Source organism: Triturus cristatus, chromosome 6 (genome assembly GCF_964204655.1).
Source record: "Triturus cristatus chromosome 6, aTriCri1.1, whole genome shotgun sequence".
Classification (NCBI taxonomy): Eukaryota; Metazoa; Chordata; class Amphibia; order Caudata; family Salamandridae; genus Triturus; species Triturus cristatus.
In genome coordinates, this window is record NC_140589.1 from 530,567,048 (window position 1) to 530,583,799 (window position 16,752).

At 45.1% G+C, this 16,752-nt stretch overlaps 1 protein-coding gene across 7 annotated transcripts in view; it reads right to left on the bottom strand.

The window, feature by feature from the left end:
* Positions 1 to 16,752, bottom strand: part of FILIP1 (filamin A interacting protein 1) — a 776,040-nt gene that overhangs the window by 226,999 nt on the left and 532,289 nt on the right. For all 7 annotated transcript variants that reach the window (XM_085610966.1, XM_085610969.1, XM_085610967.1 and 4 more), the window contains exon 4: positions 11,978 to 12,156. In XM_085610966.1, the coding sequence (XP_085467092.1) occupies positions 11,978 to 12,156 (179 nt within the window). The remainder of the gene's footprint in view (positions 1 to 11,977; positions 12,157 to 16,752) is intronic.

The window sequence follows — 16,752 nt, forward strand, 5'->3', positions numbered from 1 at the left end:
CCACATTAACGCCTCCTTTTGAAAGGCGTTAGTTTTTGGCGCTACCTCAGATTTACAGATCCTTGTAAATCTGGAGCAGTGTCAAAAAAACATTGATGTTGCTGGGAACGCCAACATCAACACCCATTGCACACCCATTAGCCACAGAAAACTGTGTTTCAGAGGGCCATATTTACAAGACATAAGCCACGCAAAGTGGCTTAGCACGGCCTTGTAAATATGGGCTTGAATTGAGCGCCATCGAAGCGTCACAAAAAGTTATGCTCTGGTGGTGCTAGGGGCTTGTAAATAATCCCCAATGTGTCTTCAGTGAAACTTTGGTTTAGCAACTCCCGCTACTATAGGAGATATAGTCAACAAATGTAAGCACAATCAGGCTCAAGCGCTCCTTTCAGAAGCCCCCCACCCCTCCCCCCACTGTGACCAGCATACAAACAGTGATAGAGACAGCCCTTTCTTCAGGCACTCTGTCTTTGAATATCGGTCACCCAGGACGCTCCCTCAATTATTTTTCACTAATACATTTTCTAAGCACAAAAATATAAAAATGGATGCTAAAAAGTACGAGCATCTATTTTGAGCTATAGTTGGGATCAATAGAGCTCCTGATTGAGCTCGGAGGGGGCCCCTCCATGTACCTTGCAGGGAGGCCTCCTCAAGTTTCGTTACGCCAGTGCGTAGCATGGTGGGGTGGGGAGCAGTCTGTCCCGGGTGGCATGAGTTTTGGGGTGGCAGCCTCCCCCCGGTCTTACTTGCGGCCGTCGCGGGAGGTGTGGCCACCGCAGGCATCAGCAGCACCCCCCGCTCTTACACACGGACACCGCTGGGACCGCCATTGGTGGGGAAAGGTCTAGCTATAGCTACGCCACTGGAGCCTATTGTTGTATGTGACAAATCATAGGGACTTTTACATTTCTGCTGCATAGTAATGTTTTTTCCTGTTTTGGCAGTTTGTGTTCTTAATAACCTCTTATGCAGGTGTATCTAGGATCATTAAAAATTATAAGAATTTAACCTTTTTCCCTGTCATTGAGCTGTATGCTGTAGTGGTGCTAATAGACATCGGCGGCGCCACGTGGCTGGGGCCACGAGGTAGGACAGAGACACATGAGACTAGGGTAATATAATACGGACTCCTCTCTGAGTGGAAATGAGTCTCTTTATTTATACCTGAGGAGCAGTGGCCTCAGGGTGCATGTGACAGAGTAGGTAACCTAGAAAGCTACCTCACTACATCCCTCCCAACACTGAAAATTCTTGATGTTCGGTTGAGGATTAGTCACTTGATTGTCAAAGTCTTGCAGTAGAGAGTTTAGAGGTGGATGGGGGTCACAGCTGATAGTAGGTGTTGCACCTCATACTGCTTGTTGGTGAGATAGCCTATGGAGTTGGTGTGAGTGTTTGTCTTTGGAGCGGCTCAAGGGTGTAAACTGTGAAGCTTTGTACTTCGGTTTTATAGCCGGGAAACCAAGAGTGGGCATACTCTTCTTCCAGGTCAACTTCGGCCCCCTGGAGTCCACCTGGTTCACTCATAGGTGGTGGAGATGCTTCTTTCGCCATGATCATGGTTCCTTGATGGTGCATAATCATCCATATCACTTTTTCATAGGGCCTTTGGAACTTTGACCCTGCTCTCCTGTCTTTTAAGATTATTCTGTCACCCTTTTGGAGAAGGGGGTCAGCACCTCTCCGCACAAAAGTTGCCTATTTTGGGGGTTCATCTTTACAGGTCGCCATGCAGGGTTTTTTGGGAATACGCTGCAGAGGTGTCTCTCGAACATGAGGACTGCTGGAGCACACTTAGTGACAAAGTAGGACTGTACAAAGTTATGAAGGCTCCATTTGGGGTAGTCATGTTGATCAAGACTGATTCTGAGAACCATTGTCATGATGCACATAAATCTACGTACGTCTCCGTTTGTTTGTGCCGATTCTGGAGTTATGCTGTGGTGTGTTATTTGGATGTGTTATTTGGAGGCTGCGGGGATAGTCTTCAAACCTCCCTAGTGCTGCCTTTATGAGACTGAAAGCCATGGAACTCATCAGTTCGACCACAGGAAATGTGGCATATGCGTCCATGAGGACGTGGGCTTGTTGGGCAACCGGGTAACCTCTAGTGTCAGCGTTAACCACAGGAGTGTGCTGGGGTCTTCTGTTATGAAGTGTGCAGGTCGGTCTCCTACACTGTTGAGTTGGCTCGATATACACTGGGGCACCGGGGGGGCCCACCCAGGTGCCCATTCCTGGGAACTGGAGTTTTTCCCAGAGCCCGGCCTTTGTTTTTAAAGAACCTTGATGTGCTAGATTTACTACAGCATTTTACAGGCTTTCAGGTATTACAATCCTTGTTCTTCTAAGGATCAGTCCATCATCCGTTGCACTTAGATCATTTCAGATTCGTCATACTTGGGTGAAGGCCTCAAGGGCCGACAGTTCCAGCTAGGAATTATACCACTGTTTCTGCCTAATGACTTCAACTACTTTGGTGAGACATTCATCTTGTTTAGTGGCTTGGACAAAGACCTGGAGTGATAGTGCTCTGGGCCATACTGCCTGAGAGACGAACAGAACATATTGTTATGTTATGTTTCTCATGTTCGTTGTGCTGCAGCGGAGGCTTCGAGCTCAGGACGTCTGAAAAGGAATTCTACTGGGTTCCTGGATCCAGCCCCATAGGACAGATCAAACTGACAATGTTGAAGTTGTTTGATCCATTTTTTGATGCACAGTGGTGGATGTACAAGGGTCTTATGTTCAGTGACCACTCTGAATTTTCTCCCTACTAGGTGTAGGTGTAAATGGGTGCAGCTTCATTTGATGACGGGGGCCTCTTTTTCAAATTGGGCGTAGTGTGTTTTGACATCTTCCAAAGCCCTGCTAGGGTACGTAACAGGGGCCCATCAGTCCCATCACTGTTTCTGCATCATACCTGCGCCACGGCATATGGGCTGGTATCAAACACCAGTTCTGTTTCTAGCGCAGGATCAAAATATGCCATTTTGTAGCAGCACCTCTTTGATTTTTCAGGATGCGTTGTCTTAGGTGGGTCTGTACTCTTAAGGTGCACACGCTTTTGTGAGGGCTCATAGTGGTTCAGGGAGTGTGGCCAGGTCAAGAATAAAGCGTCCACAAAAATTGGCCATGCCGAGGAAACTTATGACCTCGGTGCTTCTCCAACTTCAAAGTGGCTGTCAATAAATATCGCATATGCCTGACATTTTTAAAAAAGGAAGCTCTACCCACCCATCTCAAAGCTAGTTCCAACTATAATAAGGAACCCTTCAGCACCATCAAAGAATTCACAAACCCCTCAGCAACTGAGAACACCGTAAACCCCTTGCAGGAGCTCTACGGCACCATTACAGATTATTTCCACAACAAAATCAGCACCATCTACGAACACTTCGACCCACAACCAACCAGCGACAACTTCGAAGAATCCTCAACAGCAGTGACTCCACCTAAACACTATAATCACTATGTAGGCACAACTAACCATGCAAACCATTGCTACCATCATGAGCTCCAACCACTCAGGAGCACCCAGAGACCCTACACCACCACATGTTCAACCTGGGGAGAATCTCCATCAGTAAGGCACTCACCACCATCCTCAACTCATCCATCACCTCTGCCTCCTTCCCAGAAGGATGGAAACACGCAGAAGTAAAACTCCTGCTAAAAAAACACTACCACTGACCCAGAAGAACTCAAGGACTACCAGCCCAGCTCCCTGCTCCTGTTGCCGGCTAAAGTCCTGTAGAAAGCAATAAACAGCCAATTCTCCAACCACATAGAGATCAACAACCTCCTGGCTAATCACAGCACAGAAACCGCCCTAATTGCAGCAACAAATGACATCCGATATCTCCTAGACCAGGGAAAGATCACAGCCTTGATCCTCCTCGACCTCTCCACAGCCTTCGACACCATTTCACACTACATCCTCTTTCATGGACTCCATCAGATGGAAACTCAAGGAAATGCCCTTAAATGGATAGCTTCCTTCCTCACCAGAAGAACCTAGAGCGACTGCCTCCCACCTTACACTCCAGGCCCAAAGAACATCATCAGCGGAGTTCCCTAAGGGTCCTCACGGAGTCCAACTCTGCTAAAAAAACACACATGTCTCTCCTAGCCATACTGCTCAAGTTCTATGGTTGAACATCATATCATACGCTGACAACACTCAGCTCATTCACTCCCAATCCACAAACCCCACTAATACCAATTTCCACAAGTGCATGACCAGGTGCATGACCAGGGTAGCCAGCTGGATGCAAAACAAATGGCTCAAACTCAACACCGACAAAACAGAGGTACTCATTTTCAGGAGCAACTCCTGGTGGCTAGCAGCCCTGAGCCCCTGTGCCTCCTTTGTTGGCATCTTTCCCCTGGAGAAAAAACTAGACTATGGACTCAGTGCCTTGCAACGATAACCAACTGATCTTGGATTTTCCATATCACCCAATACTGTTTGTTTTTTCTATTGATGTGAACCTCTTTTGGGATTTTGTGATTGTGTTTGGCACTATTTAATGCATTGTTATCTGATGGAATGTATGAGTATGTCTGAATCAGTGTCTGCCTGTTTGTTTGAAAGATTGTGTGTGTGCGGCTTAGGATGGTTGTAGAGTTTGTGGACATTTATTGTCTTTTATGTCTTTTATACTATGTTGACCAAAAAATCCAAATAAATATGATATCCCTAACTCACAAGTATTCTGTACTATAAATGGGAAGGGTACCCTGTTCAGGACTGTTTTGTCTATATTAGTGACGTATAGCATTTCATAAAGAAATTTTTAGGCAGAGTGTCTCTTCGGATTGCCGCTTGCCTACTTCCACAGACCACGCCAGAAACCTCAGCATCATACTAGACAAGAAGCTCATCATGAAGAAATAGAATAACACTCTCTCCCCAGCCTGCTTTCTCACCCTCTGCATGCTCCGGAAAATATTTAAATGGCTCCCCATCAGCACCAGAAGCATCGTCACCCAAGCCCTCATCACCAGCCCCATGGACTTCGGAAATTCCCTCTTCATAGGCATCACCTCATAACTACTGAGCAGATGGCAAACAATCCAAAACGCAGGAACCAGGCTCATCCTCGACCTCCCAAGAAGAGTACACATCACATCCCACATCAAAGCGCTCCACTGGCTCCCCGTCCAAAAAAGGTGCCAGTTCAAACTACTGACCCACGCCTACAAGGTCCTGCACAACAAAGGACCAGCCTACCTCAACCAACGATTGAACTTCCACCAACCTGGCAGACAACTACACTCTACCTCCCTCTCCCACTTGCCCCGTTTCCACAAAAGCAGAAACCGCGGCCACACTTTCTCCTACCTGGCCACCAAGACCTGGAATGACCTCCAACTCCACCTTCGGACTGCACCCACCCTACCGAAGTTCAGAGATGGCCTTAAAACCTGGATGTTCGACTGACAACTTCCAGCAGCAGCCACCCCCCAGCACCTGGATACCCTTACAGATGATAAACAGCGCTCTATAAATCGTTGGTTGATTGATTGGGTGACAGTTGTGGTGGAGCCTTTTTGATGTCAGTCACTATCTTGGGGGCCACTCTAATACCATGCGGAGAAGACGTATCTACTGAGCAATCAAAGAAAGGGCACTTTGACTTGTTGAGAGTAGCTTCCTTGTCTGCCATCCTCTGTAGGGATGCGTGGATATGTTGGACGTGTTCCTCATGTGATTTGGAGTAGATCATGATATCATCACTGATGGCAAAGACTCCCTGGAGTCCAGGCAACATTTCCTTGCTGACATTCTAGAAAACTTCCGCTATTAGCAATATTCTCGAATTTAGACGTCTGTAGTGTCTGAGACCAAGATGGATTGAAAAGTTCATTATATATTTGCAGGATGGGTCAAGGAGGAGTTGCAGGTATCCCAAACTGAGGTCAGCCTTTGAGAACCACTGGGCACCCATCAGATCTGCAATCATATTGCCCATTGTTGGGATGAGGCAATGCACCCTCTTGATAGCTGTGTTGGGGAGGTGCATATCAATACCTAGTCTTACTGCCCATGGCTATTTCAGTTTTGTAGCGATTACCGGGGGAGAGGCCCACGGTGATGGGCTGGATATCTTTTCTATCACACCTAGCTGTGCAAGTTGTGCGAGTTCTTCAACATTATCACTCTGGTGAAAAAGGGGCTCTCTGTGTTTCAGAATAATGGTTCTGATGGTCTTGTCAATTTACAACTTCACAGAGTAATTTTCTAGTCATCCAAGACCCTTGAATATGTGTCAGAAGTTGTATAGCAGTTTACCCACTTGATGGGTGTGCACTTGCTTTGTGAATACACAGAGTCCTACCTCTTCAGCTATCTGACAGCTGAGCAGTGTGTTGTCGTCTTTAGTGGTGACAAAGAATTTGGTTCTCACCAGGTGGTCCTTGTGGTGAATGTCTCCTTCAAATGCTCCCACTAGGGGAAGCAGGCTGTTGCTTCCATAGACAAAGATCTTGGTCATGGTTGGGGTCAGCTTGGGTTTTTCCGAAGAAGGCGGAACGTGCACTCGTTGCAAAGATAGACACGTAAGCAGTAGTTCCAAAAGGTACTTCTTTTATTGAATCACGCCTTAAAAACCGGCACACAGCCAACACGTTTCGTTCCCAGTGGTGCCAAAAGGGAACTTCGTCAGGGCTCTTAAATGTACAACAAATCAGCAATGATTGGATAAAAATATTACGCCAACGAATTTGAAGAAAGTCACTAGAATGATCTTAAAGGTAGTATGTACAAGGCGCCACTCATCTGTCAATAAATCCTAATCTTGTACTCTCCCAGGAAAGATTGCATGATAACCAGCAGCGCTAGGCAAAATACTGGTCAGCTTGTGTTTAGTACATAGCAGGCGGTATTGGCTGTATCCATAACATTGAGGCTGGCCATCTCGCAAAGTCTCGCATAGAATCCACCAATGGATTTATCCTCCCTCTGTCTTGGATGCTGGACTTTGAATCTCTTAAAAAAGTTAATTTGTGAATCAAAATAGGCATTCAGCGCCATGACTGTGGCGTCATAGTTGTCTTCAATACCGGTTTTCTGTAGATTCTGAAACAGTTTGAAAATCTCTTCTCCAACATAGTGCAACAGCTGTGACCATTTAATGAGAGGGTCATTTTTCCTCATGTTCCAAAATTAGTCAGTAAGCCTGCTGAGCCACATCTTCCAGCGGGCCCCTGTGGTCGCAGGTCAACAAGCTCACTGAATTGGGGCAGCGTGGTTGCCGCAGGGTGTTGAAGGGCCCCAGCTGTGTGAGCGGGCATTGGAATAGGTGTGGGCCCTGTTGTTATGGAGAAGGCCAACTAAATTAGACTTGCAGGCTCCTCGGATATGGCTGTGTATCCATGGGGTGCCTCGAGGAGCGGTGGTGTTAGGGTGGAAAAAAACTAGCACCTGATGTCCACTCACCTTATGGTCTACAACACAGACATGTTCAGGAGTATCCAACTGCTCCACCTTTCTCAACCAGAGAGCCTGACCCAGATTGAGTGCACTTGCTGCACCGGGAGTGGCACTAGCGGGTGGTGTTGAGAGCAAGGGTAGGCCACTCCCAGCAGGAAGAACTGGTGCAATGGCTGGAGAAGCCACCCTGCGTGGCGCCAACAGGCCAGAGTGCAGGCGTGCAGAAGGCCTCACTGCACGGACCTCAGAGTGCACCGCTGAATGCCTCCTCAGGCTCTGCCTTGCATATGCAGATAGCATCTGCAGTCGTGGAGGGTAGGCACTGGTACCAGTGCAGGCGGGGCTGGTAAGCAGATCCTCGTTGCCAGTGTAGTGGTGCCAATAGGCCTCAATGACCCCTCATGCACAAGGCCACAAGCAAGGACAGAGACCCATAAGACAAGGTTGTTATAGTACAGACTCCACCCCGAGCACCAGGAATCACTTTTATTTATAACTGGGGCAATGCCCAAACTCAGGGTGTGCGTGACAGCATAAGACAACAAGAGAGCTACCTCACTACATATGCTAGATATAATGAGTGACATTGTGAACAGCATGTCTACATTAGTTACTGTGTACTGGGAAACTATATAACTCCATCCCATAGGAAGGTAGCAGGCTGTGATATCATGGGAGACTTGACACCAACTGCCAGGGATATGATATAGATTAAATATAGCAGTATATCACGTAATGTTTATGCAATCAAACCAGTAGTAATTACACTAGTTACTAAATTTAGGAACTATGAAATGACACATTGCTATTGAGAAGTAATTTTTTTTTAAAATTATTTTATTTCTGGTCACCTATAAGAAGTTTTTTGAAATGTGCACACTTTAAAAGCCAATGAATAAAAGTAATTGAAAGCAATGTTTGTGATCTGCCTCCTTCAAGAGTAAGGACTTAATTTATATCACCTGCAGTAAATAGTCCATTCAAGTTGTGATTTTTGTAAAACAAGACCTTATTAATGCTACTGTTCTTTCTTCTTCTTGCCCACATGCTACCGAAAATACTAATTTAATTTGGGTGCCTGCTATCGCTAAATCATACATGCACAGAACCAAACAGAACACACACATGCCCACTTAAGGCAAAAGCCTTCCTTCCTTTCTGTCAAAGTTCTGTGTATTTTTTAGCTTCTGGTGGTGTCAGATCTTTTATTGCTAATTTCTTTTTTTCCCTGCTGTACCTATTATTTATTTTATTTTTATAAGTTTTTATCCATACATACATTTGTTATCCAGGTTCGCCGCCGTTGGTCTAACATGGTATACAAATAGTATAGAGTACATTTTCGGTCAGGTTCCCCATTGCTGGCTATATTTTTATGAAGAAATAGGTCTAAGGTAGGAAAGTACAGGACAGATTGTAATAAGCCGAGGAGGAGGATAGGACAGAGATACAACTGTATATACCCTCTTGGACTGGTCGTAGTTTTGTTCTGGTCCTTGACAGGTCTCTTGATCAGAGCGGTTTCTTATGGCGGCTCGTACGGGACCAGGGCTTTGTCCAGAACTTCACATAGACCTCTGGATGATGCTTTCCATGGGGAGTATTGCACCGCCAGGTTATCTGCTTCCCTGAGGTGGATGACCCAGTTGAGCCAACCCTTGTAGGAGGTTTTTGAGGTGTCTGTCCAGTTCGTTAGCACCAGTTTGACCGCTGTTGTCAAGAGTAGGTCCAATAGTTCTCTCTCTCTCCCTCTGTGGGGAGGTCGGTTCGAATGAACGCCGTGGTGAGTGAGGCAAAGTTCCTTGTAATCTTGCACTTAAAGACATTGTCTACGAAGTCAAACACCCTATCCCAGAAGTTCTTGAGTGTTGGGCATTGGAAGACAAGGTGTTCCAGCTCCCCCTTCCCCATGTTGCAGTTCCAGCAAAGTGGGCTATCTCTGAGGCCTAGTGTGTATAGGCGGGCTGGGGTCCAGAATGTTTTGTGTAGCAGCCATAGTTTGGTTTGAGCTAGGACTGGGGTGATCTTATTTCGGGTGGCTGAGGCCCACATCTTTTCACACTCCTGTTCGTTTAGCGGGGGGTGTATAAGTTTATCCCAGTATCCCTTTGTTTTATTGTTGAGTTTGGACTTGAGAGGTCGTAGTGTTTTGTATAGTTTTGATGCTTGGTGGCCTAATTTATTTATGTTTATTAAGTATTGGAAGATCAAGGGTACGTGTCTTATTTTTGATTTTGTTAGGGCCGTCTTTATCTTTAGAAATCTTTACAGGTCTAGGTCTTCTAGTTGGTGGGATGTCTTCAGTTCAGAGAATGTAATTGGTGTTGCTTTTTTTTCTAGTTGGTATGGGTCTGAGATGCCCTTTACTATCCATGTGTCAAATCTGAGGGTTTTCCCCTTGTATTTGATATTATTATTCAGCCATAGTGCTTCTGATTTGGAGCCTTTGATGCTGACCTCCATTTTTTTGTCAAGTTTTAAGAGCGCTAACTTGGTATTCCTCAGTATTGGGTTGTTCGCGTATGGGTATACGTTTGTTGTTAGTAGGGCTAGTGGGTTCAAGTTGTTCAGAATGGCTTTTCCACCTGTTTCCACACCGGTGTGTATTCTGGTGTCTGATCTACCCACTGCATGCCTTGTTTAGGTAGGAAAGCTAGTTGGAAGAGCTTGAAATCTGCTAGGTTCACCCCCCCTGCATTTGTGGTAATCTTAGTTTTTTTATACTAATCCTCGCTTTCTTGTCGCGCCAAAGGAATTTGGTGCACATTTTATCTATTTTTTGGTGGAAGTCCTCTGTTAGGAAGATGGGGAGCATGCCTGACAGATAATTTATCAGAGGCGTGATCATCATTTTTAATGTTTCAATTCGCCCCCACCATGTCATGAATTTAGGTGACCAGGCTTCTAATTGTTTCTTTACCTTTACCAATAGAAGTTTCTCTTTGTGCCGTATTGTGGTTATCAGGTCACTGCCGAATAATATCCCCAAGTATTTGATGTGGCTTGTCTGCCAGGCCAGTCCTGAGTCCACCAACACTTCCCTAGAGCAGTAGGTATTTAATGGCGTGCACTCTGATTTTTCATTGTTAAGCTTGTACCCTGAAAGTTCTGAGTATTCTTTTATCGTGGACATTAGAGCTTTTATTGAAACCTTGGGCTGCTCTGCCATTATCAGGATGTCGTCCGCATAGGCTGCCAGTTTTATAACCACTCCATTAAAGTTGATCCCTTTTATGTTTTCATTCATTTTTATGTCCTGAATTAGGGGTTCAAGAGCCAGGAGGAAGAGTGACGGTGAGAGCGGGCACCCTTGTCTGGTTCCCTGTTGGAGCTTGAACGTGTCAGAGAGTGAACCATTTACCATGATGCGCGCTGTGGGGTTCTGGTACAGGGCCATTGCCATTCTAATGTAGTCATCCCCTAGGTTGAAGTTGTGCATGCATTGCTGTAGGAAAGCCCAGGAACACCTTATCAAAGGTCTTCTCCGCGTCTAGTGCTATGGCCACTGCTGGTGTCTGTCTTGTTGCTAATTTCTGATCTAGGATGTGCAGGTAGAAGTTGAAAACCTCTAGGGCTGTAATAACAGTTTTAGCAATTGTATCAAGGCTTGGCAAAGCCAGTAGATCACAGCTCTAACGTGCCAAGCTGTTTGCGTTACCAGCATTTATTTTGCAATTGCATGCGTTCAGTTGTGCAAAGATGCAGCACAAGGCATGGTAGGAAATCTTGAAATGGACTTACTATTTAAGAAAGCCCATTCCAAGATGACTGCTGATGCCCACACATGAGTCACGAAACATGCATACAGGTGCAATGTAACACAGGCAGACATTTTTTAAGTTACCAATCTAACATGGTGGATGGATGCGTTAGATCAGATCGGTATATTGAATTACATTTTTATTTTAAATGTTGTGCAAAGCATGAAAAATCAAAGAAGTGACTTGGCAAATCCTTCCAGCCGCCAGGCCAGCAAAACAACAGTTAAAATAATTCAACACAGGAATGGGAGCGGGGTGGGTAGCTTTGGGGAGTGAGGGTGGGAGATAACCAGCTGCCCATGATTATGGGGAGGGGGTTGGGGCAGGAGCATCAGGAGGTTGGGGGCATGCCTGGGTCGTACCTTGGGGCTTCGTGGGGAAGAGAGAAATGAAACAGATGCGATTCCTTAGGGTGTTACAGACCAAAAAATAGAATTGCCCTTAGGCACAACAAAATGCTCCTGGGTGGAACAAAAACACAAACAGGTAGAAAAATCATTGAATGAGGAGCAGGGAAGTGAGATAGACAACTAAGCCATTCAGTCATGAGCAAGGGGTTGACCCAAAGCACAGTCTATGTATACTGGAAACAAATGGCATGGCCAACAGAGAGCTAAAGCGTTCTATAGCCAAGATGTAAAAAGGACAGATTGTAGGGATGAAACAATTGAAGGTGGGCTATGATACAAAATGCTGCAAAGAGAATACATAATGTAACTGGTACAAAATGTATCAAAAATTCCTCTTAACTGTATTCATATGCTGAGCATACCTTTCTCGCTCTTGCTCCAGCAGATTGGTAAAATCATCACTCTTGTTCATGTAGTCAGTATGTTTCTGTTTCTCATTCTCCAGTTCGTAGACTGTGCGCCGATGGCACTTCTCTGCCAACAAGAGCTGCTCCAGCATACGCCTATAGGTTTCCTTCTGTTTTTCCTCGAGCCTGTCCAGCTAGTTGTAAGAAATGAAGAACAATCACATTTTTAAAGGTTCTTCAATGGTGTACCAAAAAGATTGAATCCTGATAGAACACTTCAACTGAGAAACAACACTGTCTCAAAAGCCATTGGCATCATTCCGCTTACATTTAAAAAAAAGAAACTATTTCACAGTGAGCTGTAGAAAATACTGTCTGCTTTTAATACATTTCTAACCACTAATTCGGACTAGCATTTTTTTAATACAAATTAAATTAAGGATATATTCTAGCAGGATGGACTTCCTCTGACACTGTTCACTGGTCCAATGAACATATTAAAAAATACTCCAACTGAGGATTTCATTCACTTGACACATGGTTTCCTTTATTTAATCAAAATAGAATTGGTTTGGATGAGTGATTCACCAGGTGCTTTTATTGAGCATTCTGTGTGTTTTCAAATTTCTGCCTCTTACTTTTTTACTAAGTTCCAGGTTCCATGGCTGCGAAGGTGTTTCACACATTCATGATATGTTTGGTTTAATCCATGCCATCAAGGTTTTGACTTCAAAACTTTCTAATTTTATCAACTACCCTACAACTGACTGCCATCAAGGTCAAAAGGACAGGGAAAATAGTTATCCAAGGTACCAATAACTTCTGTATGGAAGGCACTCACCCACCTTGTAGATGGCATTCTTCATCTTCTGGGCCCTCCTTGTACGGATCAGTATGATCTAAATGTGAGCTACAATCCAGTGAATTGTTGTGGAGCTCAGAGCTATTTTGTTTGCCAGGGGTCGAGGTGAGACCACTCAGATTAGGATTAGATGCAAAAGCAATTTTGTGCAGAGGGGAATCAAAAAAAGTGAGTTAAAACTATATCATAGATGGACTGACTGTATTTTATTTTGTGCCCAGAGATAGGATAGCCCACTAGCTGAGGTCGACATGTTTCTGCCATTAATAGCACCCTCTAATGAGGTGTAAGTGGCATTCGCCAAGACGGGGATGTCCTCTCTCCTTCAATACTATAAAAAATCAAGGACTATACACATATCACAACCCACATCAGAAGAAGATTCAGCTGATGTCAGGTGTAATACTCACATGATCAAAATCTATTGCACGGTGCTGGAAAAAAGGGGTCAGTCAGATCTATACGAGAAGATCAATTTGTTCGGCCGCCGACGTCTACATGAAATCAAGGGAACCATAATTTTTTAGGCCTGGAACTTTATGAAAAAAAGTTAACTTAGGTGATGTCCAATACTCAAGTCTTTTCTTGTTTTAGCATCAAGGTCTCACACATTCTTTCTGTTATATAGCTCTTAATTTCATAAACAAACCGTGTGTTCAATCTGTTCCATTCCATACACCCCTGTGGAGAACACTGTGAACGCAACACCTCACATGCTCACATGCTTAACAGTAAAATCATATATATTAATGTGATTTTTTACTTCAGTGCAAAATGTGAGCAAAGCACACTGATGTGCTTTAGAATGTTAAAACATGAATTTTCTGAATAGGTGCAGTGGAGGGTAAAAGAGTGTCTGTAAAGTGATTTTAAAGACAAACAAGTCCTGATCATTAAAAGGACTTTAAGAGAACACGTGCGTAGTTGGGGTGAACCAAAAACACAGCAAAAAGAAATTTTACCTACTGACGAAAACGTTTTGGAGCGGTTAGGAAAAGTGGTGGCTAGCCACGGATTTCAAAGGCTAGAGACGTCCAGGTGGGAGAGACAATCTCAGAGAAAGGCTATATCAGCGCCTTACTATTCTGTGAGAAACAGGAATTTACAAGTCGAGAATGCAGTTTCTGTGGGTGGAACACCAGCCACCAAAAAGTGCAATGTGTCTCATAAGTGGATAGTGTCTTAGAATAAGTATTTCCTTATTGTAGGGAAAAGCTATATTAAACAAAACGCAGACTTGCAAATGAAACCAGTGCCTGTCATCAAAACAGAAACATGTAATAAAAGCAAGGCATTTCCACAACCTATTCACAAGGGAACTGATGCGTGTAAAGCACATGAAAAATCAGCAGAAAGAATGAAGTGTTTCATTTTTCTTATTAGGTTTAGCGAACATTAGTCGGGCTCCAGTACAATTTTAATCTTCACATCAAAGGATAGGTCAGATTCTTGTGCAAAACCAAGAGACTTCATATTGGGGGAATTTGTTTAACTTAGCGATTAAGCAGTGAGTCAGCCTTGAGCAGGACGACGACGATCTGTGGATCAATAAGGAATTTCCTTCCTTTAATGAATATTACTTCACTTGGCATTCAGACTTGATGGTAAGACGTTCCTTGAGGTGGTGCAATGCCATCCAAGGAAGGCAAGTTTAGGCAGGTTTAATTTGCTTGTAACTTCCAAGAAAGTCAGAGTCACAACTACTGGCTGGTCAGCAAATGAGTGTACATGCCTCTACCAGACCAGAGGTGGCTATAACTGCTCGTCTTCTCTGAAGGCTTCTCTACACTGTAGTGTAAATCAGTTTATGTCAGAGCTCTGGTGATCCTACCAGATGGAGTGCAGTGAGGTAGAGAGAAAGGCAGAGGGAATTAGAGAGAGATAAAAAGAGAGAGGAAAAAGAGAGAGAGACAAAAAGAGAGACAAAGGGTTGGGAAGAGAGAGACACAGAAAGAGAGAAAACAGAGGTTAAAAACACAAAGAATACATTTCTATGAAAAACACGTGGAGCCAGACAAAGTAGAAGGAATTGTTCAAAGGATAGATGACTGGTACGTTTGAAATCAAATAGAGTCCCTGGTGTAGTGTCCTGTGAGTTAGCAATGATGGAAACTCTTTGGCTCCTGATGGACTCCGTAGAACTGTGACGTAAGTGTCTGAGCGTAGTGAAGTGAATGCAGGTTTAGAATGTTGAGTTTGGGCTTACCTGCAGATGAATAAAAATGTGATATACCCAGGGCCGGACTGGCCGTAGTGGGCACCGGGCAATCCCCCGGTGGGCCGCACGGGTGGGGGCCAGTTTCGGGCCCCTCGGGGCCGTTTTTGTTACAGGGCTTTTTTTGCAGCATAGCTGCAAAATCGGCCCTGTAACAAAATCGTCTGAAAACCGGCCCTGGCAAAGAGCTCGGTGGAACCCCTAACCCCCGGGGGAGGTGGGACGGCCGAGCACTTTGCCAGGGCCGGTTGTGGTTCCCAGTCCGGCCCTGGTTATACCAAGCTCCGTGTGTGGAGTAATCATTGGCAGGGACCCAGGCTGGGGAGGACGCTACAACTGGCTGCAAGATAGGGGGAAAAGTAACACGAAGCTCAACAGTGCTCTCCCAGAGAGTGAGCCGTGGTCCAGCAAACTGCTCACGTGTGACACGTGTCCCTCAGTCAAAGTACAGAATCAACGTTTGGCGTATGTGGAGTAAAAGCGCAACTCCAGCCAGTGTGACGTATTTGAAGATAAGGAAAGCTCCACAGAAAAGTCTACACATCGTTGGCCAAGAACCTACTGGGAAGGCCGTAAAGAGTGGTACCGCACTGCTACGCAATCAAAAGCTATACATCATACAGAGTGATAATGTTAAAGGCGGATACAGGTTTTGAAAGAGCAGCAAACAGCGACAGAAAATTTCAAGATCACACTGCGATCAGACACGCTGTGAGGTAGAGAACAAACAGGTGTCGGAAAGTACAAAGAGAGGCCTCAGAGCAAAGTGACTCAGATCCACCTGCTTACCAGAATCGATTAAAGAGAGTCATCACACAACAGCATTGGGTGAAGTGGCCAGATACAGAGCTGTCCATACACGAAGCAGCACACCACCAAAGCTGCCTGGTGGCTACTTAGAACCCATCCAAAGGTCTCCAGAAAATGGAAGGGCTCCAATGGAGACCAAGAGTGAGGTCAACCCGAGGAGAAATCCTGCCAGAGGCATCACCACTAGAATGTAGACTCCTAGAAGAATATATAACCAACAGGGCGATTTTGCTTACATATCAAACACTTATTAACAATTCCCCTGACACTCTTTCACTCCTACGGGAACGATAGGAAAGACACATAACAGACTTACACGACGACGACTGGCCCAAAGCCCTAGCATCTCCCAGGGAGGTGGCCATCAGAACACGTTTCCGGCTGGTCCAGTCTAAATATTGCATAGGGCCTACATTTCCTGCAACACGATAGTCAAAATTGGCAAGAGGATAGATCCACTTTACTGCAGGCATTGCGGGCAGGAGGGGTCATTTTACCACATTTTGTGGAATTGCCCTAAAATTCAATATAATTGGGACTCAGTGGTTTCATGTATGATGGGGATCTGTGGGGAGAACCTATTGCTCTTGGCCAAGTGGTGTCTACTCAATGTTTGGGAAGGCACGGACCTGGAACGAGCTGATAAGACCTGGGCAACCGAAGCCTGATGATTGCGAAGCTTAACATAGCTCGCCATTGGGGGGGGCAAAAGCTTCACCTACCCTTCTGGACTAGAAGAGGGACATGGATTGGTGTATGGTAGCAGAGAAAACAGTCTATGTGAGTAGAGGATGCGCCCAAAAATGGGAAAGAGTGTGGAATAAATGAAATGTATATAGGGGGAGTCCATACACTGTTCCCACTGTTGGAGCATTACATTTCCTGGTCTATGAGGTCAGCCCC